The sequence below is a fragment of the Trachemys scripta genome, chromosome 4, assembly GCF_013100865.1.
Source record: "Trachemys scripta elegans isolate TJP31775 chromosome 4, CAS_Tse_1.0, whole genome shotgun sequence".
NCBI classification, from domain to species: Eukaryota; Metazoa; Chordata; order Testudines; family Emydidae; genus Trachemys; species Trachemys scripta.
Window position 1 is genome coordinate 140,941,842 of NC_048301.1, and position 23,377 is coordinate 140,965,218.

The window sequence follows — 23,377 nt, forward strand, 5'->3', positions numbered from 1 at the left end:
TGCACCTTGAATGAGCTGGGGGAGGACGAGCTTGGGAGGTTCAAGGTCAAGCTGGCCGACATGGGGCAGAAAGGGGGCTACAACCCCATCCCCTGGGGCCGGCTGGAGAGAGCGAAGCCTGCAGAGGTCGCCGCGGAGCTGATCAACCACTACGGGGTGCGCTGTGGCTTGGAGACGGCTGGGGAAGTGCTCCGGGCCATCAGACGGGGGGAGCTGGCAGGGGGACTGGCCGAGGCACTGGAGACTTACGAGGAGCGATGCAGGGAGCAGAGACTGGCCCTCTGCGGAGTGCAAGAGATGCAGGCGCGAACCGTGGGAAGCTTGGGCGAGGAGGATCTCAGGAGGATCCGGGAGAGAGCGGCCAAGACCCATCCACAGGGGGGCCCTACGGCCAACCTCTGGGGAGGGCAGGAGAGAGCAGAGGTCGTGGAGATGATTGAGGAGCTGGTGAGCACCTACGGAGAAGGCCATGCTGTGTTGATGACCCAGGAGATGCTGAGAGCCGTGAGCCAGGGACCCCTGGCCGAGCGACTGGCTGAGGCCACCGGGATCGGTAAGGGAGATCTGCCCCCACATCCCAGCTCTGGAAAGGCCTTTCCCCCCTCGCTAACTGGGAGTGATGGAGGCACCAGCTGTTTGCAGCTGGTGCCAATCCCATCCTGTCTTGCTTTAACCCCTTTCCCTGCGCTTGGCTTTTCTGACCCGTGCGATGTAGATTTTGCTGTTGTTTCTCTTCTGAAAGTGGAAATTTCCCCATACTCCAGACCCAGATTCACGGCTGTCTGCAAACTATGGTTCCCCTTTTTATATTTCATGCAAACTCTCTGTTGTTTGCTGGGGCTTTTCTGTGCAGCACAGAAGAATCCCAGCCACGGAGACGGTGAATTGGCTAGAGATCAGATTAATGGGGGATTTGGGCCACTGACTTTGACTGGCTTTGGATCAGGCCGCAAGAGATTGACGGTGTTTTTAACTCCTGGCTCTCCCAGCAGGGAGCAGGGCAGGAGTGCTGGCTGAGGATAGCTCTTGGCCAATCCAACCCTGGCCTTTGCCAGCAGGGGGTGCTGTAGGGATCACGGCAGGAGCTCTGGCTGAGGGGGCGCTCCTGGTTATGCCGTCTCCAAGTCCGGCCTCTGCCAGCAGGGGGCGCTGTAGGGACCAGGGCAGGAGCTCTGGCTGAGGGGGCGCTCTGGCTATGCTGGGTCCAAGTCCGGATTCTGCCAGCAGGGGGCGCTGTAGGGACCAGGGCAGGAGCACTGCGTGCCTGTCCCCTCCAGTCCCAGCCTGTTCTATTGTATAAACTGGAAATCTTGCCCCATGGAGGCGCTGTGGGTCAAGCTGTACCATAGCCGCTCAGGCTGCTCCTTTGCCATGGCGTCAGCTAGCAGAGCAGTCCCACGGCAGCCCGGCCGATGACCCCACTGAGCTGGGCCCGGGGCTGTGCCGAGCTGGAGTGGTGTTTCCTCTCTGCAGCAGGAGATGGACCCGGCGGGGAGGACCTCGCCACGGACCCCTCGGGGAAGCAGGAGAAATGCACGTGGTGTGTGACAGAGGAGGTAGGGATGAGGCCCTCACACTCCCTGCTGGGGTATTCTAGTGCCTCCAGCTGGCTGTTCAGAGGCAGTTACCCAGCTGGGTTGGTGCAGTGCAGTCTGGAGAGGGGAAACAAGACCAATCAGTGGGATCAGAAACTGCTCGGATACTAGGGTGTTTGCGGGAGAGAGGAAATCCACACCGGCGTGGCTCCTTCATTCACTGATTTCAAAGCACTTTAACAATTCTCACCTTGGTACTCATTCCTTCTCCATATCTCCACATGGGTAACTCCCACCTCTTCCGTCACCCTCCTATTTCAGGATCTAGTGGGTTAAAACGGGAGTCAGGACTCCTGGGCTCTATTCACAGCTCTGGGAGGGGAATGGGGTCTATGGGTTAGAGCATGGAGGGGTCTGGGAGTCGGGACTCCAGGGTTCAAGCTCTGGCTCTGGGAGGGGAGTGGGGTCTAGGAGATGAGGGTGGGAGCTGGGAGTCAGGACTCCTGGGTTCTATTCCCAGCTGAAATTAAGTACCTTCTTTAGCCAACTGAACAAGAGCAATGGTTTGCAGAACTCTCCCCCTGAGCTCCTGGCTCCGAGATCGGGGCGGGTGGGGGGTCTCTGTCACCTGGGAACCCCTCTCCCAGGGCAATGGCTGACTGTGGGGCTGGTATCCGGCTGGTCAGGAGTCCATTCTGCCAGCCACACTGGCAGGGTCTCAGGCCAGGGAAACAGCCCCCAGCTGAACACTTGCCCACAGCCACCTGGGTTCCCTCCTCAAAGCCACCTTAACACCTGTTCCTGTGTCTTAGGACCTGTCAGAAGTGAAGCCACAGCTTGTGCTGGAGTCCGAGGGGAAGCCCAGATCCTACAGGTAAGAGCCTGCTGGGGTGAACCTGGAGCCTTCTCGGTAAGACACTAGACTGGGACGTAGGAGACTGGAGTTTAATTCTTGCCTGTGTCACCGACTCCCTGACCCCTCGGGCCAATCATTTAATCCAGGCGTTCTCAACCTTTTTCTTTCTTTCGGAGGCCCCCGCAATGTGCTTTAAAACTCCAGGGCCCACCTGGGCCACAACAGCTGTTAGGGGGTAGCCACCAGGGCAATTGCCCGGGGTCCCACACCACAGGGGGCCCCGCAAAGCTAAGTTGCTCAGGATTCGGCTTCAGCCCTGGGCAGCAGGACTCAGACTTCAGCTTCAGCCCCAGTCCCCGGCGAGTCTAACGCCAGCCCTGCTCTCTGGTTTAGTTTGGCAGAGCTCCTGAAACGCCCCCCAGGGAGCCCCAGGTTGAGAACCACTGATTTAATCCACCCCGGGCCTCGGGTCCCCATCTGTAAAATGAGGAGAACTATTCACTCTTTGGGGCAAGGACTGTCCCTTGTGATGTGTTTGTGCAGCGCCTGGCACCAGAGGGCCCTGATCTCAGCCGGGGTCTGTGCAGCGCCTGGCACAATGGGGCCCTGATCTCGGTTGGGGTTTGTGTGACGACCGGCACAATGGGGACTCAGTTCTGATCTGATCAAGGCCCACACAAACAATGGGGATTAACAGACCTGACTCCAGCTGGTGTCAGTGGGAGCAGGAGGTTGGCGAGTTCCATCTCACACTGATTAATTCCCCCTCTCCCTGCACCATGCAGGGTTCACCTCCCCGGGGCAGGCTCCTTCCGTTGCTCTGAAACCGAACTGGGGTTCGAGGTGAGGGCAGCTGTGACCATCCAGTACAGATACGACTCCTGGGATCGGCATCTGAGCACATCTGAGAAGCAGCAATGGATGGTGGCCGGCCCTTTGTTCAACATCCGGGTGGAACCAGCAGGGGCCGTGGCAGCCGTTCACCTCCCGCACATCCTGTGTCTCAGAGGTACAGCACTCAAGAGCAGTAAGTGGGGTCTAAGCTTTGACTGACAGCTGCGATCCCCATGGCAGACACAGACACGAAGGAGCTGGAGACAGAGCTCAGTGCAGACACAGGACACTGTGATCTCTCCATCTGTGTATCTAGATACCTTTAGTTATAACCCTCCCAGAGTCAGGGATGGAACCCAGGAGTCCTGACTCCCACGCTCTGCTCTGCTCTCTGTATGTGTGAGGAAGCGGTGAAGCAAATTGGAGCCTCCTTTTCCTCCTGTGATAGGCAGAGATGCTGTTCTGCCCCAGATGCGAATCGCTCACTTCACTGACGGGAGGATGACTCTGGAGGAGCCAACACAGGTGAGGCCGTTCCACGCCGTGCTGGAGAACCCCAGCTTCTCCTTCATCGGGGTGCTCTGGAAACCCATCTACGCCGTGTTTCCGTTCATACCCATCCACTCCGTGGTGCTGATCTACCAGGTAGTCAAGGCTGCAGCCATCACCCTCCACCTCTACCTGATTCCCAACGACCGCTCGCTCATCCAGGTAACCGGGAACCGACCACACACCTAGGGGGAGCCAGAGCCACCAGCCATGGCAGGGCCCCCAGGGAGCGAGAACTCCCAGCGGGGCAGGCTGCTCTTGTGGGGCAGCTAAACAGACATCTGGAGCTCTCAGCTGATTCAAACCCAGAGGGAGTCCAGCTTCCTGACCATGTTATCTGTCCACTGTGTCAGTGACCGGGTTGTGAGCGGTCAGGCCTAGTGGTTAGAGCAGGAGTCAGGCCTAGTGGTTAGTGATAGCCAGGACTCGGAACCAGGGGTCAAAGCTGGAGTCAGGAATCAGGCGTCGGCGCTCAGGTCCGAACTGGAGTCAGAGGCCACATGCCAGAGCCTGGGCCAGAGCTGAATTCAGAAATCGCAGCTGCAGATTAGGACCGAGTTACCTGGAATGGGGTAAAGCTGGAGGCACTGCCAGAGCAGGGCTGGGAACAAGCAGGCAACGGAGCTATTGCAGCCTTCAGGAAACGCTTTGAGCAGCCACTGAACTGCTGCTGGGCTTCAGCGCCGGTCTGCTGACTCTTCCCGCCAATCAGGCGGTGTAGCCAATCCAGCAGCCTGCTCAGGCCAGCTGTGCTCGTTAGGTCGTCTGCAGACTGGATCTGCTGCAGGCCCCGAATTCCTGAGACCCTGTGAGCCTGAAAATTGTGGGTGGGGATTTCAAAGTGCCCAAGTGACTTAGAAGCACTCATCTCGGGATTTTCAGAATGGCGTAAGTGGATTAGGCACTAGAACTGGTTGGAAATTTTCCGACACCGTTTACTTTTGTCAAACGATACCAGTTCAGCAGAGTGCAGTGTTTCCCGGCGTCCATCACAGATTCCTTGACTCGTTCATCCAAACACCAGCAGGTTTCCATTCAGCCACAGCAGTGGTGAAACCGACAAGAATGTCAATTGCACACATTTTGGGAACATTTGGAGGGTTTGTTCCTTCACAAAGCTTTTCAGTGAATTTGGGTTCGAGCTGATTTGGAATGAAACCAAATTCTGAAATACCGAAACTTTTCGCAAACGGAACCCCCAACATTTTAGCCTTCTCTGTTAGGTGTCTTGCTCCCGTATGAAGTCAATGGGATGTAGCCTCTTAAATCCCTTAGGAACTCAGGAAAATCCTTTCCTGTATTCAGTCCTCCAGGATCCCTCTGATCTTCGAGGGTGAACAATACCCAAGTCCTATGTTGCTAGATGGTCTTTGCAGCCATTTCCAGGACCCGCTGCAATTCCATCAGGAGATTCTCTCTCACCCTTCATCTTTGAGGGTGAAGGAGGGTCCGTGACTTGGTTGCCTCATGGGTCTTCTTAGATCCCCTTGTGTTCGTAAAATCCAGCTCTTAAGAACCACAATCCTTGCCCAGCATATGCAGAGACCTTGAGTGCTGGCATCTGGATACCATCTTCCCTGGTTTGGTGACAAGCACCTTTCTGCTGTGTGGGGTGATGCAGGACTTCCCAGTCCAGTGGGAGCATGGAGGAAAGAATTGGGCCTTTTCCCATATTTTTTCTGTTGGCCAGTATCTCCTGGAAACACCTGTATTTGAACTCTTATAGGCAGTGAATGAAGAGGAGAAAAAGCACCAGTCCATACAGGTGCTCAAGCCCCCTCAGACGAAGCCCCTCTACTTCGGCTCTTGTTACACTGTGTCCAGTTCATTGGACTTAGAGGTAACCCCCAAGGTGAGTGACATTTAGCTATAAGTCTAAAGAATGAAAACCACTGCCTGGAGGATTAATAGACTTAACAAGAGCATGTTGTTAGATCTCACCCAGATCCCTCCTTGTTACAGCTGGTTGAAAATGTTCTAGTGGAGCAGTGTTCCATCGGCGGATGCTGACTGGACGAAATTGGGAATATGTCCATATCAATTACATATCGTTGCAATGATTCTTTTCTAGAACATCAGAACATTTGATTTTGATTTTTCATTTTGAAATGTTTTTCATTTAACAATTTATATTATATTATTATAATAAATTCACACGTCCCTTCCTGACTCCTTTTCCCGTTTACACAGGGAAATTCTTCGGCACTCTTTGCATGGCACGGGCTTGCAGGTCATGGAGTTCCACTCCTTTTCTCTTCAGATGTCTCTAGACAGAGTCTTTCCAGCTATCCTCAGCCTCCCTTGTCTTTTCTTGCTGTCCTCTTCCTAACATGCTTTCTTTGCTAGTTGTTCTTCTCCCATTCTTATCACATGTCCAACCTACCTGAAACGTGTGCTCTGCGGCCTATCGCTGAGAGTCCCAAATTCATCTTCCTCCTTATTTCTTCCATGTGCACCCTGTCTACCCTCCACTTGGCTCCCATTGTCCTCAGTGTATTATTTTCTACTACCTCTATCTTCTTGTCCTCCATCTCCATAAGATCCACCATTTCCAAACCATAGAGCAGGTAGGGACAAACTCACGCAGAATACACTTTTCCTCTGCATTTGTTACATCACTGCTGGTCCCACAGTGTTCCTGCCACTTTTTTCACTGCTGCCCATGCACACTGGGTTCTTCTTTTCAAAGCTTGAGATCGCTCTCCAATGGCAGTAAGTGTCCTTCCCACGTACACAAACTCTTCTGATTCAGCTTCTCCCCTGAAACTTCAATCAACAGCTCTTGCTTCCACCTTCCCTGAGTAATTTCAGTTTTCTTTGTGTTTACCTTCAAACTAGGGTCTTCAAACACCAATGCCCATCCTGATACCATATTTACCAATTCCGATTTGCTGTCAGCGAGAAGGGCCAGGTTGTTAGCATACGTTCGTTTTCTTTGTGTCTACACAAGCTTGGTTCTCCTACTGATTAACTCCACAACTAGAATGGAGAGAAGTGGACCCAGTGCCCTGCCTTGTCTCAATCACACACCAAAACTCTGAGTTACCACCTTAGCTCCTGACCCTCCCTACAGCTCCCCTAGTACTCTGCTTTTTGAGGTCCCTCTCCCATCCAGCTCAATACTCCAAACACCATCTCCCGTGGAACCACGTCCTGCTTTTCAAGACCAATACATTTTACGTCGCAATTATGACCTCTAGTTACCGTTCTTTCAGACGTCTGTCTCATTGCAAATGTTGCATCTCCTTCCCTTTCTAAAGCCACGCGGCTCCTCTTCTATATTTTCCTCCACCTTCCACCTCAACCTTGCCTCCAAATCTCTTTCATGGACTTTGAGAGGTTGATTTAGCAGGGTGATGCTGTAGTAGATTTTGGATTATGTGCCTCACCCATACCCTTCCGAAGTATTGGGAATAGAGACGTAGGCAGTCTGGCCTGCTGGTCAGAGTGGGAGTCAGGTCTAGTGGGTGGATGCAGCATCCAGATGAGGGAACAGAAGCGGGGGTCAGAGCCAAGGGTCAATCTAGGGAGGGAGTCAGAAGTCAGAGCTGGGGATCAGAGCCAGGAATGGTAGTTCATGGCCAGGAGCGAGGTGTAAGGGCAGGAACCAAAGGAGAGGCAAGGGTCAGGCATGGAATAAGAAGCAATGGTCTCAAGTTGCAGTGGGGGAGGTCTAGGTTGGATATTAGGAAACACTATTTCACTAGGAGGGTGGTGAAGCACAGGAATGGGTTACCTAGGGAGGTGGTGGAATCTCCTTCCTTAGAGGTTTTTAAGGCCCGGCTTGACAAAGCCCTGGCTGGGATGATTTAGTTGGGGATTGGTCCTGCTTTGAGCAGGGGGTTGGACTAGATGACCTCCTGAGGTCTCTTCCAACCCTGATCTTCTATGATTCTATGGAGAAGGAGCAAGGTGGTAGGTAGGAACAAGGGTAGGGGTGAGGCAGGATGGGAGCAGTCAGGAAGAGGGTTGGATGCTGATTGTAGGAGGCAGACAAGACCCAGGTTCGACACGGCAGCAGCAGGGAGTCTGTGCAGCCCTTGGGTTCTACACCCTTGGATGGTTACACAAAGGCACAATCAATCCCATTCTCCAGTCATCTGGTATCCTAGCTTGTTCCCAGTAATCACAGAGTAATCTATGAAGCCACTTGACTCCAGTACCTCCAGCTGCCTTGATCATATCAATAGTTATCTCCTCTTCACCAGCTGCTTTACCGTTGTCCACCTTATGCAGTGCTGCTTCTATCTCCTCTACAGAGATTGATACCCTCTGAAGCTTGCCCATAGCTGCTGGCAGTGCTTGCCCTCCCAGCAACCTCTTCTCATGTAACAGCCTTTGGAAATAGCTCCAGTACCTCTTTAGGGGTCATCACCTCACAGATCCCATCAAAGATTTCTTCACATCTTGTGTTACATTGTTCCTCTTTTTTACCAACCCCAAACCCAATTTCCTGCCATCCTCTTCCTCCGGTTTTCTGCAAAATTCCTCTTCAGCGTTTATTCTTGATTTAGCAACTGCCCTTTTAGCCTCCTTTTTTTTGCATTTGCAGTTTTGATGGTCTCATTATCACAAGCTGCTTCCTCAAACTCTCGAACAGTTCTTTCTTTTTAACTTCCCTTGTACATCAGATTTCCACCACCGGCTTGTTCTCCAAAAGCACCCCACTCGGTGCCAGAGGGTGGCCAGGCCCAGTGCTTGGGGCAGGAGTCAGGCTGAGTGGTCGGAGCAGAAAATCAGCCACCAAGGTCAGAGCCGGAGTCAGAAGCCAGGAGTCGGAGCTGGGTGGGGCATTGCAGTGTGGCAGCTCACATCCAGGCTAGGTTAACCTTGTGTTCAGACCCAGGTGCCAGTCATCTGAATTCACTCAGCAGCATAGATGTGCCCAGAAGGCAGAGGGCTGGGTTTTGGGACAGGGAAGAGGGGCCTCGTTAAGACAATCTGCAAAAGGTCACTGCCTGCTTGGGCTTTTGTCCAAGGAACCAGGACACCAGACTCAGGTGGGGTCTCCCCTACAGGAATTTCTTGTCTCTATACCAGGAAGTGGACTTTCGCTACATGAGTCCAGAGGACCAGCAGCCGTTCATGGAAATCTACACCAAGGACATGAGGGAGGGACTCAAACTCATCGTACTGATGAAACGCTACGGGGAAGTTGTCTGGAAGGTCTTGGTGAGACCAGGTGGGGACCGTCGTTTTGGTCTGTGTTTATACAACGTGAAGCACAATGGGGTCCTGAACCCTGACTCGGCCTTTAGGTGCTATGGTGACACAAATGATAAATAACAGAGTATTCTTTCAATGGGTGGGGTATTCCAGCTGTAAGGCCCTTACTCCAATCACTGGGGCTCTCTGCACCATCATATGTAGCCATTCAGACCTGAAAGTGCTCACTGTGATGTAAAGTGTCTCATATAAATGGGAAATGATTTTGATGAACAGGCTGACTGACCTTATCTTTGTTTCTCTCCTAGAGGACGTGATGCTTTCGGGTTCCTCCTCTGAAAAGTTCAAGGGTCAGTTCTTCTGGGAAAGACCCATGGGTGAATCAGTGGCAAAAGTGGGAAGAGAATCGGGGAATCCCCCTATTCTAACCCACCACACCCCATTTCCCTCCCAGATCCAGGGGTAGAACCCAGGAATCCTGACTCCCAGCCCGCTCACTCTAAACCACTAGACCCCACTCCCTTCCCAGAGCCTATTAGAGGGGGAGCTTAGAAACCTCATTTAAACGACAGATCTCCTAACTAGTCACATTAAGTTTAACCCTTGGTTTTCCAGGGCTTCGGAAACTGCTCCCTGAACTGAAACAAGGGTTTATTGGACTATGCGGCCAGAGAGAGCTCAGACTGTCGCCTGCAGCTGCCTGGAGCTCACCGGCAAGGCCTGTGGATGAGGAAGCAGAGGGAGAGCCAGGCAGCAGCGCTACACTCAGGACAGTGGCTAACGAGTGAGCGATGAGCAGCTGAGACGAGGGTGAAATTGACACCCAAAACTGGGCTATGCAGGAGGTCCAACTAGATGATCAGAATAGTTCCTTCTGGCCTTATCTATGAAACCACAGAGCTGCTGCTCCCGTGATGAAGTTATTATCCCTGGGAAAGGTGATGGCTCCCTTAGAAACCCTTCTCTCCGCATTTTTACATTTATAGGCCAGAAGGAACCATTCTGCTCTCGTCTGACCTCCAACAGGATCTCAGCCGGTGATTCCGCATCCAGCCCTACAACTCCAGTGTTTGAGTGAGAGCTTGTAAGAGACTACAGAGATAGGTGTAAAGATTCCAGGTGCTGGAGAATCCACCACAGCCCATAGAGACTGGCCCCAATTGTAACTGGTGTTGTGGTTGGACCTAGGAGCTCAGCCATGGCCCACCCCACATAGCATGAGGTGCTGGGCAAACCTGTTATGTGTCTTTTTGGAGTCTAGCTGGGTGGGAAATGGTTTTCCCATCTTGTAAAAAATGTCAAGATAGCAGCAAATTTCCCCATTCCAAATCAGGATGAAAAGTCTTGAAAATTTTCAAGAACCGGAAATCTGAAAAAAAAATACTGGTCAGGTCAACCAGAATGCTTTGTTTCAATTGTGACTCTAGCTAGCTATCCTCCTACACCCTATCTATCTATCTAATCTTCAGTTTCAACCTGAAATGTCATGTTGAACCAGAAAACCAGAATGTTTTTCTTTTAAAAAATGTTGACACAAAATGTTTCAACAATTTCAACACTTTTCATTGACATTTTTTTTCGAGTCACTAAAAGTCATTCAAAAATGTTCCCGCAAAAAGTTTCAGTTTCAAAGATGTGGCTGTCACAGTTCAGGGCAACTGCATCTATATTCCCCCCCCCCCCCAACATGGTCCCTTAAGGGCACCCGCCCTAGGCTCCCGGCTCCCCAGCCATCACCTTCTTGGGCAGAGACCCGTGTCTCTCTCCCTCTTGAGCAGGATTTTTCCAGGCTGCACAGTTCCCTGCCCACACTGTGATATTCCCAGCAAGCCTGGCTACCTAAACAGGCCAGCTTCTGTGCTTTGCTTTCTCCTCAGAGGCTATGAACAACGTAATTGCCAGCAGTTATAAGTTACTACACAGCCCTTTATAAGCAAGCACATTTATTCTTAAGGTGAAAGCATTACTGCACCGACATATTAAAATCAATCCGAGTTCCTATATGCAGGCTACAAGCTTCCCAGAAGTTACCCATCAGTCTTATGGGGCCTCAGTAGGCCGAAATCCTTCCAACCTCTCCCAGGAAGGATTGGGGCCCCCTTGGACTGAAGGTCCTGTCTGTTTGCTGGATCAGGAAGAAGGTCCTGAGTCAGTTTGAACTCAGGCTATTTATCCAACAGTCCTTTCTTTGTCTGTTGGTCTCTGGAGAATCCAGTCTGAAATAGTCTATGCCAGTCTCGCCAGGTGCTGGTGCCTCACTGGAGATGTTTCAACCTGATAAAATTTGCCTAATCTCCCCCCTCCCCTGCCCCCCCAACACACACACTGTTCTTAGTTCCTGGCAGGGCTGTGGTTAGCCTCACCCATGGAATTACATACATTCTCTGGTCCACAATGCCACATAAACTTAGACCAGTAAACTCTCCCAAAGATAGTGCAGGAAATTGCCAGATCTGTCACATCAGCACTTTTCAATTAAAAAAAACATTTTGTCAAAACGTTCCTGATCATCTGGTTACGGACCAGGAGCCCAGTGCACTCAGGATTGTACAAATCTGGAACATCTTCCTTTCCCAAAGAGCAGCTGACCATCTACATAAGGGTCCAAGAGTGAATTCCCTTTCCTGTTAGAAAACATTGCACTTCGCTTCCCATTTGCATTTGTCTAGTGTCAGTGCCCAGCCACAGTGCACGGATGGCAAGGAAGGAGCCAGGCTCAATTTCCTACTCTGCCAGACTTTCTGCATGACCTTGGGCCAATCACTTAGCCTCTGTGTGCCTCAGTTCCCCATCTGTTCAATGGGGATAATTAGCCCTGCCCTGCGCCACTGGGGATAAATACATTGAAGATTATAAGGCACTCAGATACTATGGAGGTGGTGCCAGATAAGTACCTTAGATAGATAGAGTGTAAGAGGGTCAAAACACTCTAGTTCAAATGGGAATTAATCCTGTGTTATTCAGGGGTCAGATTAGATGATCTTGATTAGGGTTCTTGCTGGCCTTAGAATCTATGAATGAATATTTATCAATTTCTTGATGGGTAGAAACCCTGAATGAGCATAGAATCTAAAAGTAAAATTTCTCTTGGAAAGCTGGAAAATTTAAATATTAAGGTCAGATTTAAAAAAAACAGTGAATTTTTTCCACCACATAGGAATTGCCAGAATGGATCAGACTTGAGGTCCATATAGTCCAGTGTCCTGTCTCTGAGCATGTTGGTGCCAGATGCTTCAAAGGAAAGCATAAGAACCCACAATAATAGATGCGGAGTAATCTACTCATGACCTTCCGTCTCATCCTGGTCTGTAATAGTGAGAGATCAGCTTAAGTCCTGACGCACAGGGTTTGGTGTCCCTTCCAAAATTGTTCTCAGTTATGATAACTGGATATTCTTGATTTCAGTGGTGGTGTAGCCCTGTTGGTCCCAGGATATGAGAGAGACAAGGTGGGTGAGGCAATATATTTTATTGGACCAACTTCTGTTGGTGAAAGAGACAAGCCTTCAGCTTCACAAGACCTGAAGAGCTCTCTACGGCTCGAAAGCTTGTCTTTTTTACCAACAGAAGTTGGTCGAATTAAAGATATTACTTTGCTCATCTTGTCTCTCTGGATATTCTTGTTATCTATCTAAAAGGCCAGTCCCTTAGTGAATCGTGTTAAATTCCTGACCTCACTTCATGGCTAATGACTCGTTATGTGATTAAATCCCTAGATACCAGCATATCTGCAGGGAACTACCACACTTGCAACTGTCTTCTTGTACAGATGTATTTCCATTCCATTCCAGGCACTGTGACTGGTCAGCAAAGGTGTCGAGTGGGGGCTCCTGGGAAGTGATCCAGCGGCTGAGAAGCGAGTTAATGACAATCCTCCAGAGTGATGCAGAGGCCGTGGTCAGTGCTGCCGACACCCACCTCCTCCTCACGCAGGGAGAGTACCTCGCCCTGAACCGGCTGGAGGATCCAGAGATCAGGGTCGCAACATTGATTGATATGGTGCTGGCCAAGGGGGACCAGGCCCATCACCTGTTCCTGGACTGTCTGAGTAACCTGTGCTTCACCTTCCCTGCCCTGGAGCCTATCATCATGGGGTTACAAACCGGTGAGATTCATCAGTGTCACTTACATTTTTTATTAAGTTAAAAATAACATGGGTTTTGATCTGGGCCAGATCCAGTTTCCAGTGCTCTGCCCTTGAGAGGACAAACTTCCCATTGATCTCAGAGAACCTGAGTCAGGACACTAAGGGCTTGAGTTAAGGCTTATTAAGACCTACCGTTTTGCCGGAACAACGTAGCATGGTGAAGGATGCGTGGGAAATAAAGGCCCCTCTCTGGGTTGCTGCAGTCCCTGGTAGCCCGTTTCCTGCAGAAACAGCGCCCTCAAGTGGTAGAATGTTGAAACGGCAGAGAGGGAAGCCGCTGTAGGGACTGCAGAAAGCTGGTGGGTCCCCTCCTTTGTAATTTCCTTACAAGCCCAAAAGGCATCATTGGTTTTTGTAATGGCTTCTTCTGGTCTCCTCCTACAGGCTTCCAAGCAGATGTGGCTATCCCCAGGCCCAGAGCACAGACAGGAGGCCCAGTCAGTGCTGAAGGTGAGATATGGGGCTCAAGGTGCAACATCTCTGGATTATAACAGGCAAACCCCTTGGGGAGAAGAAGCAGGGAAAGGCAGGGGAGAGATGGAGGAGGGGTTCCCATGCATCCTGGTTGGAGCTTAGGCACTCCAAGGAAGCAAATAGCATGAGACGCTGTATCAATTCAGTGCCTTCTGGTGTCTCCTCCGCAGGGGGACATTTTGTGGATCGGCACCGAGCAGAGCTGATTCAACGGGTCTCTATGGTGGATGGGGTCCTGGACATGCTGTGTGGCACCGTGCTGGATAACGAGCAGTACCAGAGCATCCGAGCTGAGAGAAGCAACCTGGAGAAGATGCGGAAGCTGTATGAGCTCATGCCGAGCTGGAACCGGGGCTGCAAGGACCGGCTCTACCAGGTGCTGAAGGCCAAGCACAAGTTCCTCATAGACTCATAGACTCATAGACTTTAAGGTCAGAAGGGACCATTATGATCATCTGGTCTGACCCCCTGCATGCTGCAGGCCATAAAACCGTCCCTACCCCTTCCCTGGACTCTGCTGTTGAAGTCCCCAATCCTGTTTTAGGTGACTTCAATTGGCAGAAACCCTCCTGCTAGAGATCCCTGCCCCATGCTGCGGAGGAAGGCGAAAAACCTCCAGAGGCTCAGCCAATCTGCCCTGGAGGAAAATTCCTTCCCGACCCCAAATATGGCGATCAGTAAGACCCCGAGCATATAGGCAAGAGTCTCCAGCCTGACCCCTGTCAGCCATTATACAATTTACCTACCATTTCTTGGTTTTCCTTGACTACTATGTTTTACCATTAAACCATTCCCTCCATAAATTTATCTAACTTAATCTTAAAACCAGACAGGTCCGTCGCCCCCACCGTTTCCCTCGGAAGGCCGTTCCAATATTTCACCCCTCTGACGGTCAGAAACCTGCGTCTAATTTCAAGCCTGAACCTCCCCACGGCCAGTTTATATCCATTCGTTCTCGTATCCACATTAGTACTAAGCTGGAATAATTCCTCATTGAAGAGCTCGAGGGGAAATGAACGCAATAAGCCGTCCCTCCTCCTGGAGCGGCTGTGCCTAGAGTCCATTCCATGGCACTCGGGAGTCCAGCTCTGGTTCTTCTCCCTCTTCACCCAGGATCCATTGTGGTGAGCCTCCGGAATCCAGTTCTGGTCCTTCAACCTGTCAATCAGTGCTTGTCTGGTCTTTATCCACCCCACTATGCACATCCCTTACCGTCGTCATAGCTGGGTCTCCGACAGGGGGGCTCCATCCGTGCCCCTCCCCCCGGCCTCGCCTCAGGCTGAACTTGGGTGGAGATTCCATCAAAGGCCCCAGTTCCCTGCTCACCTTCCTCAGCAATGTCACCAGCAGCACCATCTCCATTCTCTGCTGTGTAAGGGCACCTGCCTCAAGCCGGAACACGGCGCGTGCTCTGGGAGTTCCCTGGGCCTTCCACCTCCTCCCCGCCTCCGACGCCCTCGGGACATTCTGTGGGGGAGGGTTTATCGGTCACGGAAGCCGATTAAACAGAACTCGACGTAGTTCACTTGGAAAGTGAGGAACCAGCAGTATGTCTGCACTGCGGCTGGGAGCATGCCTCCCAGCCCACGTCAGCGGTTTAGGCTCCTGAATCAGGCAGCACAACGCTGAGCCTAGTGTTGTCCGTTGGCTGCATGCATGTGTTCTCCCTGTGTGCTTTTTTGGCTCTGGCCAGATCGCCGGCACAGCAGATCTCAGTCCCAGAAAGACCTCAGACTCGGTTCAGTGGCGAAGGCGTGTGGCCAGGTTTATTGCCAATAAGGCATGGAACTAGCACCTGGCAGACTCTACAGGGCCACTAATACATGGATGTCCGTGACAACAGACTCAGCTCAGGCAGTGGTAGGACTTTCCACTGTCCCCTCAGCTGGACAAAGACACTCCTTCTGTGACCCCTCTTTTATACAGATACAAACAAGTTACCTAGTAACTTTCTGACGTGGTTAATGACCACCTTACACCTTGTACCTGTTGGTTCAATCAAAACATCCCCATCCGTTATCCTGCCATCCTGACCTTCTCTTCAGGAGGGTCAGTGTGTCCCTGTACCATTTTCAGGGAGTGTGTTTATACCACAACTTTGTATCGGGTACTACCCTTCTGGACTGTGTTTACATGAATGAGGTAACTCCCTTCTCTTCATGTGTCAGTATATAATGCCTGCATCTGTAATTTTCACTCCATGCATCTAAAGAAGAGAGTGAGCCTGAAACACATGGCCTGGTTCAAGACATAAGGCCTGAACCAAAATCAGCAAGAGTGAGGTTATGAGCAAGAGTCAGGCCCTGCTCTAAAGCAAATGCCACCTCACACGTTCACAGTCGGGTACATGAACTTGCTAAGAATATGGCTGGTGTTGCTAAAACACAGACACTCCTAAGAAGTATTAGACACTAGGTATTCATGAAAACAACATGGAGTCCAGTGGCACCTTAAAGACTAACAGATTTATTTGGGCATAAGCTTTCATAGGTAAGAAACCCACTTCTTCAGATGCATGGAGTGAAAATTGCAGATACAGGCATAAATATATTGGCACACGAAGAGAAGGGAGTTACCTTACAAGTGGAGAACCAGTGTTGAAGGCCAATTCAGTCAGGGTGGATGTGGTCCACTCCCAATAACTAATGAGGAGGTGTCAATACTAAGAGAGGGAAAATTGCTTTTGTAGTGAGCCAGCCACTCCCAGTCCTTATTCAAACCCAAATTAATGGTGTTAAGTTTACCACCGGACTCCTCATTGTTTTACTCTGAAACCTCTCATTGTTTTTGTGGATACAGACTAACACGGCTACCCCTCTGATACTTGGTCTACACTAGAAGTGCTACATTGGCGCAGCTTTGGCACATCTGGTGAAGACGCACTATGATGACGAGAGAGTGCTCTTCCATCAGCATAATTAGGCTAGGTCAGCGGGAAAGCGTCTCCCACCAACATAGCACTAGTATGGACACAGTAACTTGTGTTGCTCAGGGCGGTGTCTTTTTCACACCCATGAGCTAAGTAAGTTGCATCAATTTAAGCGGTAGTGTAGACCTGCCTGCGGCTAGCAACACATTCCCATTAGGGCAATTACAGTAATTGCCTGTATTACCATGAACAGCAGGCTGAGTGTTCTAACTATTGGGTGCAGGGAAACAGCCTCTAGAACTGCCCACCAGGGTGTTTCCACTTGTACACTTGGTAGTTCTTTGATTTGCTGTTGGGTTAGATTAGCTAAAGCTTCTTTGGTTCTTGTTACCAAATCATGCCTATCCAATGGTAATTGCACAAGTGTGTGTGTGTGTGTGTGTGTGTGTGTGTGTGTGTGTGTGTGTGTGTGGAGGGGGCAACGACCAATTTGACCAATAAATCATCTATGTCACCTAGAAGGAGCGGTGAGTTGACAGAGTGCTCACACCACTTGTTGGCCAGAAATCATAAGCTCCAATCTGGACTGTGCTGGTTACCCGTACACAAAAAATGCCTGTAGTATCCCCAGGACAATTTTGTCCGTGCATGGTGAAATTTTATATCCCAACGCGCAAACCACATCTTTTATTTGTACCGCCTCATTGACCAATTCTTTTTGTACCAATCCCCTTTTTTATTATCAATGTCTCTAGTAGCATAGCACTCACATAGTCACCACCCATTATTTTTGGTGCCGCAAGCCTGGTTAATTTCCAAACCTGTTTCAGTTACCAGGTGCACAGTGGGATAATGTTGCATATAGGTATTGTTTATCATGTTTCCCAGACTATTAGCATCATGTACTTTAACTGGGGTTTGGCTCCACCTTGGGATAGCCACTGTGATATAAAGACTCTTACTGTTGTTACTGTCTAGGCCTGAAACCCTATCAAATAGCAAACTGTACCGAATCTGAGCTGAGATTTTATATATCCTGTTCCCAGGGCCACCCAGAGGATTCAGGGGGCGTGGGGCAAAGCAATTTCGGGGGCCCCTTCCATAAAAAAAAGTTGCAATACTATAGTAACATGTATTTGGAAATGTAAAAAATAACCAGTGAAATATGTTCAAAAATTAATTTTTAATAATTTGAAAATACACGAAATACACACCTATGGTGTGATCTAAATAATAATAGGCTTGATTCTCCACTGCCCTGCACCTTGTGTTGTCATCTACACCTGTGCAATGCAGCAGTAACATAGTACCAAGCTGGAATTCCCCATTCACGGCTATGTTCTATGTGCAAATGATATCAAAAGCATTACATGTCCCAGTCTTACAAGGAAGGTGGGGTCTTTTTTGTGTTTTTTGGGTGGCAGGGGGGAGGGAAGGGGCAGGTGCAGAGTTAAGGTTGTTTGGGGAAACTTTGTATTTCCAAGGTCAGAATTAACTTCTGCTTTTGATCAGGTGACACCCAGCAACTAGGAAGTGGAGCCTGTGTGATTTTTAGAGGCAGGAGGGTATTGGCAGGCAGTCTATAGCAGCTGGCAGGCTAGGGGAGTCAGGAAGACAAGTGGAAGCATTGGGATGATTTCAGGAAAGGGGTGTAGAGAGAGAGTGAGGAAACGGTGGTGGATCAAATCAGGAGCACAGGAACCTCGGTAGAAGTGTGTGTGGGGGGGACAAAGCCACACCCCCTCTCTGACCCAGTCTCTGCTCCTCCTTCCCCAGAGCTGCCCAGGGAGTTCAGGCCACTACCCTCGGACCTTCCACCGACCTACTCTGGGTGGCGCACCCCAGGGGACAGGGGCAAGGGACGGGGGCTGCTCGTGGACACCCTACTCTCTCTCCTCCCCACTCCCCCGGGGCAGAGAGAGGTGGGAGGAGGGGGAGGTTCCTGACTGGGGTTAGCGAGTCAGTCAGTGCTGGGATCCTTGTTCCTGTTGGTATAGGTGACGTTTTAGAAAAAAATATATATATAGATGTAAGCAGAGTCAGGATGAGCTCTACCCTGACATCTGGTGGTGAATTATGGCGAGTGTGGAAAAGAACTCCAGGGGCTGATCTTGTTTGCATAGGCACACCCACTCGCCTGACATGAAACAACAGCAACTCAAAGTGGTTACTTTGGCTGGTGTGGGATCCCCAGTTTCTCTGTTATTGGAGCAGGAAGAATAAAGTTTTGTTACCCTGATTCTGTGAATCAAGGCCAGTGGAACTGTGTATGACAGAAGGACTGAGTGAGTCATTCACCATTACCTAAGTAGCATTTGCTTGTCAAGGGGCATGGGTTACAAAACCCAGTGAATTGAGAGAGGATGGGGATAGGTATTTGTACTTGATGGTATGGGCCCCTTCTCTGAGGGGGTTGAAACACCAATTGCATTACCTCCTCTCTCCACTGTTGAATATCAGAGCTAACTTTGGTTCCATTAGAAGTCTAATTACAGACTGCTGAGCTGAATTCATTTTGGGCCAGTGGTGCACTAGCACTGGGGCTCCCCTACTATGAGCTGAAATTGCTAAGAGCTGAAATCACTGAGGTGGTGTTAACTAGTGGGGGAGCCTGAAGCTATAATGCTAAGTGGCTGGTGGAGCAGCTAGCAGAGTGGAGCCTTGTGGGACGGTTGGAGTGGCGCTGAGCGACTCACAGGTCGGTGAGTGGAGCGGCTGGAGGAGCAGCTAGCAGAACAGAGCCTTGTGGGAGCGGCCCAAGGGACGGCCGGAGCGGAGCGGAGCGGAGCGGCTCACAGGTCGGTGAGCGGAGCGGAGCAGCTGCCAGAGCAGTTCGTGGGGCGGCAGGAGTGGGACTGCGGGTGGAGTGGAGCAGTTCGTGGTGAAGGCTGCGGTGGAACCCCACGGAGAAGCAGCCGGTTGGCCTCGGATCACGTAAGGTGCCCCTTAACACCCTGCTCACACACACCCCCCTTTTGAACTCTGGGGCTGCACTGATCAGGGACAGAGACTTTGGGGGGTTGTCGGACTTTTGGGACTTTGGTGATTCTTGGGTCGCTGGTTTCAAGAACCAACGGGAGAGGACACGGCCCAATTTGCTGGGGTGGGTCTTTGCTCATGGTTTGGTCTATGAACTCTAGTTGTGGTGTTTTTCCAATTTAATGCTGATGTCGTTTACCTCATGTTATTAAACATTTTCTGTTACACTCAGACTCCGTGCTTGCGAGAGGGGAAGTATTGCCTCTTAGAGGCACCCAGGGAGTGGTATGTAATTGTCCCAGGTCACTGGGTGGGGGCTCGAGCCGGTTTTGCATTGCGTTATTGAAGCGGAACCCCTAGATACAGAACCCGGCCCTTGTTGCTGCCAACTTAGATGGGCAGAAGGGTTACATATATAAACAGCCAGTTAGGGAAACCCAGCTTTGCAGATCGCCGAGGGGCGGGGTGCAGGTAACAGAGCAAACAGGCTGTGGACCAGCTGGGCTCAGCAGTGAGATCAGACAGAAACGAAAGTGAAAGCTGGACCCTGCGTAGTGGCGGGGAAATGTGGTTTAAATCCTCTGGACCTGATCCTGAGGGAATTTCCCAGCTGGTCCCCACTGACCTCAATGGGAGTTTTGCCTGAGCAAGGAGCGAGGAAGAACAGCGAGGTGGATGTCAGGATTTAGCCCAGTGAAATCAGAAACCTCCCATATTTGTGATATTTACGATAGCATGGCGTTGTCCCCCCCGCCAATTTCTATACCCCGGTTCCATCCTGCAAACTCTCAGCACTAGGCCGCAGCCTGGGGCTTTCCAGCTCCTCTGCCTTTCCCCAGCCCTGCTCAGGTCCCTGCAGCCAAGTCCATCTCCCTCTACAGCTAGAGAGAGACTGCCAAGCTCTTGGCTCACAGCCTCTTATATAGAGCCAGCTGAGGCCTGATTGGGGCATGGCCCAGCTGTGGCTGCTTCCCCAATCAGCCTATTAGCTGCTTTCCCTGCCACAGCCCTCTCCCAGAGCTGTTTTAAGCCCTTCAGGGCAGGAGTGGGATAATCACCCCGCTACACTCAGCTTTATCATTAGTCAATTCACCATGGGTGTCACAGTCGAAGGACTCTTAAGAGGGAATTGGAAGGGGACTAGGAGAATTAATTGCTGTGTGAATAGCTTTGGGGAGGGTGTTCCAGGCACAAGGAGCAGCATGGAAGAAGGTGGGAGAGGGCTTGTGGGAGAGGTGGATAACAGGTTGCCAACTCTTGTGATTTTATGATGAATCTCATCATATTTGATGTGTTTCTCAAAGCCCTAGTTCCTAGAATCCTGTGGAGATGTGAGAAGTTTAGCTTACTTTTTTTTAAGAAGAAAAAAAGTAAGTGTCTAGCCCTCAGGGTTGCAGACAAAAACTAGAAAACATGACCCAAGTGTAACCTAAAAGTTCAAAAGCCAGAAGTTGAATAGAAAGACCCCCAAATGTATTACTGTGGTTTAAAATTGGAGCGTGACTCATTATTTTCACACACCTGGTGTTGGCAGTACTGCTAGTGGTGAACAGTGGCGGCTGCCACCAGGGGCAGAGGGATACAGGGTGCTGGGATAAGAGATTGCATAAGAGAAGTCGTGTATTTCCCTCCCTCCTCCCCTGCCAATTGCATTAGAGGCTTCCTCGCAAACCTGCCTCATGCCAGCAACATCGTGTAATGGAAGGGACCATTTCCCCTTTCTTTGCAAACCATGAAAGAAAGAAAAAATCAACAACCACCCCAGCCCCAAATCACAGATCCCCTCTGCTGATTTCAGTGGATTCCTCCTGATTTACAACGGGGGGGAGGAGAATCTGGCCCCAAGAATCTCTCCTGCCCACAGCAACCGTCCCCCTCACCCCACGTCTGGCTTCATAAACTAGAATTTACCCCCCCTGTGTAAACATCCTCCCCAGCCCTGATTTTGCCCCTCAGCCCCTATCCCCACCCAGCCTCCAGCTGCTTGACCCCCTGGCCACTGAATCCCTCCCCCGCTCAGACCCTGGCCACCTCCACCTCCGATTTGCTCCCTTTGCCCTTTTTTAACCCCTGTAAAAAGCAGGGCGCAGAGTCTCACGCCAGGTGAAGGGAGGGTGAAGGGCAGTGGCTTTAGCAGATGTTACTGAGTCTGCTCATCTCCTGTGCAGGCCGGGCGCACCCTAAGTAGCAAATTCTTGCCGTTTGCAGCTGTTGCTGGGCCTGCCCAGACCACTCCAGCAAACCGGGAGGGGAGCTGAGCAATGAGTAATTTCCTGCTGCTGGTTCCTGCCTCACAGCCCTTCTCTGTCCCTGCAGTTCCTGTCTCTTTGATGAACCATCCCAAGTGGTGCTGGCAGCATGAAGACGGCCGAGACAGTACTGCTGGAGACCCTGGTCTTGCTGAGAGAAAGGGAGCTGCAGAGATTCAAGGACAAACTGAGGGAAATCCAGCCGAAGGAGGGATACCAACATCTCCCCTCTGGGAGCCTAAGAAATGCGGATCCTCGAGCCCTCAAGGACCTGCTCCTCCTTTTCTATGGGATGGACTATGGGGCGGAGGTGGCTGCGGAGGCGCTGAGAGCCATTGACCAGGGAGCCCTAGCAGAGAGAATGGAGACACTCATTGATGCATTGAGACCTGGTAAGGAATGAGCCAGGGAGACTGGCCCCCAGTCTGTCTCTTTCCCTGCAGCCTCCCTGTTGGCGGTGGGATCCTAGCTAGAGCTGTTTGCGGTGCTGTTGTCACCCTGTTGGTGCCAGGACATTAGAGACACAAGGGTGGGGGTCAGGTGATATCTTTTATTGCACCAACTTCTGTTGATGAGAGAGACCAGCCTGTGAGCTGCATGGAGCTCTGCGGAGCTTGAAAGCTGGTCTCACTTAGTTGGCAGCAGCATTTGGTCCAATAAAAGATCGTAACTCACCCACCTTGTCTCTGTCATTAGCTAGAGCAATGGTGCACAAACTGTGTGTGTGTGTGTGTGGGGGGGGAGACGCCCTCTCAGCAAAAGAGGCTCTGGGGGAGGGAGGGCACAAGGAAACTGGGATCCCGTGGGTCCCACAGGACCTGCTGCCATACTAACAGGAGCGGGATAAAACTGGAGTGGGTATTACGGGGCGGGACTAAACGAATAGCCCTCCTGTGCCGCAAAGAACATGAACGCCCCAACCAGCAGCCGCTGCGGCCTGGGAGCTGCCTTCAGAGCTAGGCGGGGCTGCCAGCAGTGACATGGAAGTAAGGGATTATTTCAGTTTACAAGTAAAGCGGGGAGGGGACAAATTCCGTGAATGGTAAAGGGGGGGATGGCTCCCAAACCTTCCTGGTTTACCCACCACCCTCTCAGATACTGGTGGGGGAAGTGCCACATGCAGATTTCTCCTTTTTGTGAACATTTGCAATCTTAACAGGTTGAATTAAAGTATCGACAGATCCCTAGTAAAGTAAGTTTTGATTGCGGCCGGTGGAGTTCTGCCTGGGGAAAGGTTTCAGGGGGTAGCCGTGTTAGTCCGTATCAGCAAAAACAACCAGGAGTCCTTGTGGCACATTAAAGACTAACAAATGTATTTGGGCATAAGCTTTCGTGGGCTAGAACCCACTTCTTCGGATGCATGGAGTGGAAAATACAGGAGCAGGTATAAATACATAAAAAGATGGGAGTTACCTTACCAAGTGTGAGGTCAGTCTAAGGAGACAATTCAATTAACAGTAGGATACCAAGGGAGGAAAATTAACTTTTTTGTAGTGGTAATGAGAGTGGGGAGAGTTAGAAGAGGAGGGAGTTTGGTCAGGGAACTGCAGGGGGACAGTTAAGGGTGCACGTTTTCGAGCGGGTCAGGAATTTTTTTTGTTTATTTGTTTGTTTGGTTGTTTGTTTTAAATAGGAAAATGTCACAAAACTGAAATTGTCAGGAGCTGATTGAGTCTGATAAAACTTTCCTCAGGGCAGGTTTGTCAAGTCCAGCCTGGCA

General features: G+C 50.8%; 2 protein-coding genes across 2 annotated transcripts in view; both read left to right on the forward strand.

The window, feature by feature from the left end:
• On the forward strand, positions 1–14,675 carry LOC117876243 (NACHT, LRR and PYD domains-containing protein 1-like). The gene is made up of 13 exons (XM_034768197.1): positions 1–553; positions 1,474–1,556; positions 2,348–2,409; positions 3,177–3,400; positions 3,674–3,936; positions 5,501–5,626; positions 8,815–8,956; positions 9,249–9,290; positions 9,556–9,724; positions 12,731–13,044; positions 13,471–13,536; positions 13,731–13,960; positions 14,550–14,675. Exons 1-13 carry the CDS (start codon positions 61–63, stop codon positions 14,574–14,576), a joined length of 2,241 nt encoding a protein of 746 aa, XP_034624088.1. The 5' UTR covers positions 1–60; the 3' UTR covers positions 14,577–14,675.
• Positions 14,577–23,377, forward strand: part of LOC117876293 (apoptosis-associated speck-like protein containing a CARD) — a 17,473-nt gene continuing 8,672 nt past the window's right edge. The window contains exons 1-2 of the mRNA XM_034768307.1: positions 14,577–14,684; positions 21,725–22,049. Of these exons, the coding sequence (XP_034624198.1) occupies positions 21,767–22,049 (283 nt within the window). The 5' untranslated portion in view covers positions 14,577–14,684; positions 21,725–21,766. The remainder of the gene's footprint in view (positions 14,685–21,724; positions 22,050–23,377) is intronic.

Excerpts from the sequence above, each read along its gene's own strand:
- LOC117876243 (XM_034768197.1), top strand. The coding sequence starts at position 61 with ATGGGGCAGAAAGGGGGCTACAACCCCATCCCCTGGGGCCGGCTGGAG. Across the intron at positions 1,557-2,347 it reads CGTGGTGTGTGACAGAGGAG|GACCTGTCAGAAGTGAAGCC; the intron begins GTAGGGATGAGG and ends CCTGTGTCTTAG. Across the intron at positions 9,291-9,555 it reads CTCCTCTGAAAAGTTCAAGG|GGCTTCGGAAACTGCTCCCT; the intron begins GTCAGTTCTTCT and ends TTGGTTTTCCAG.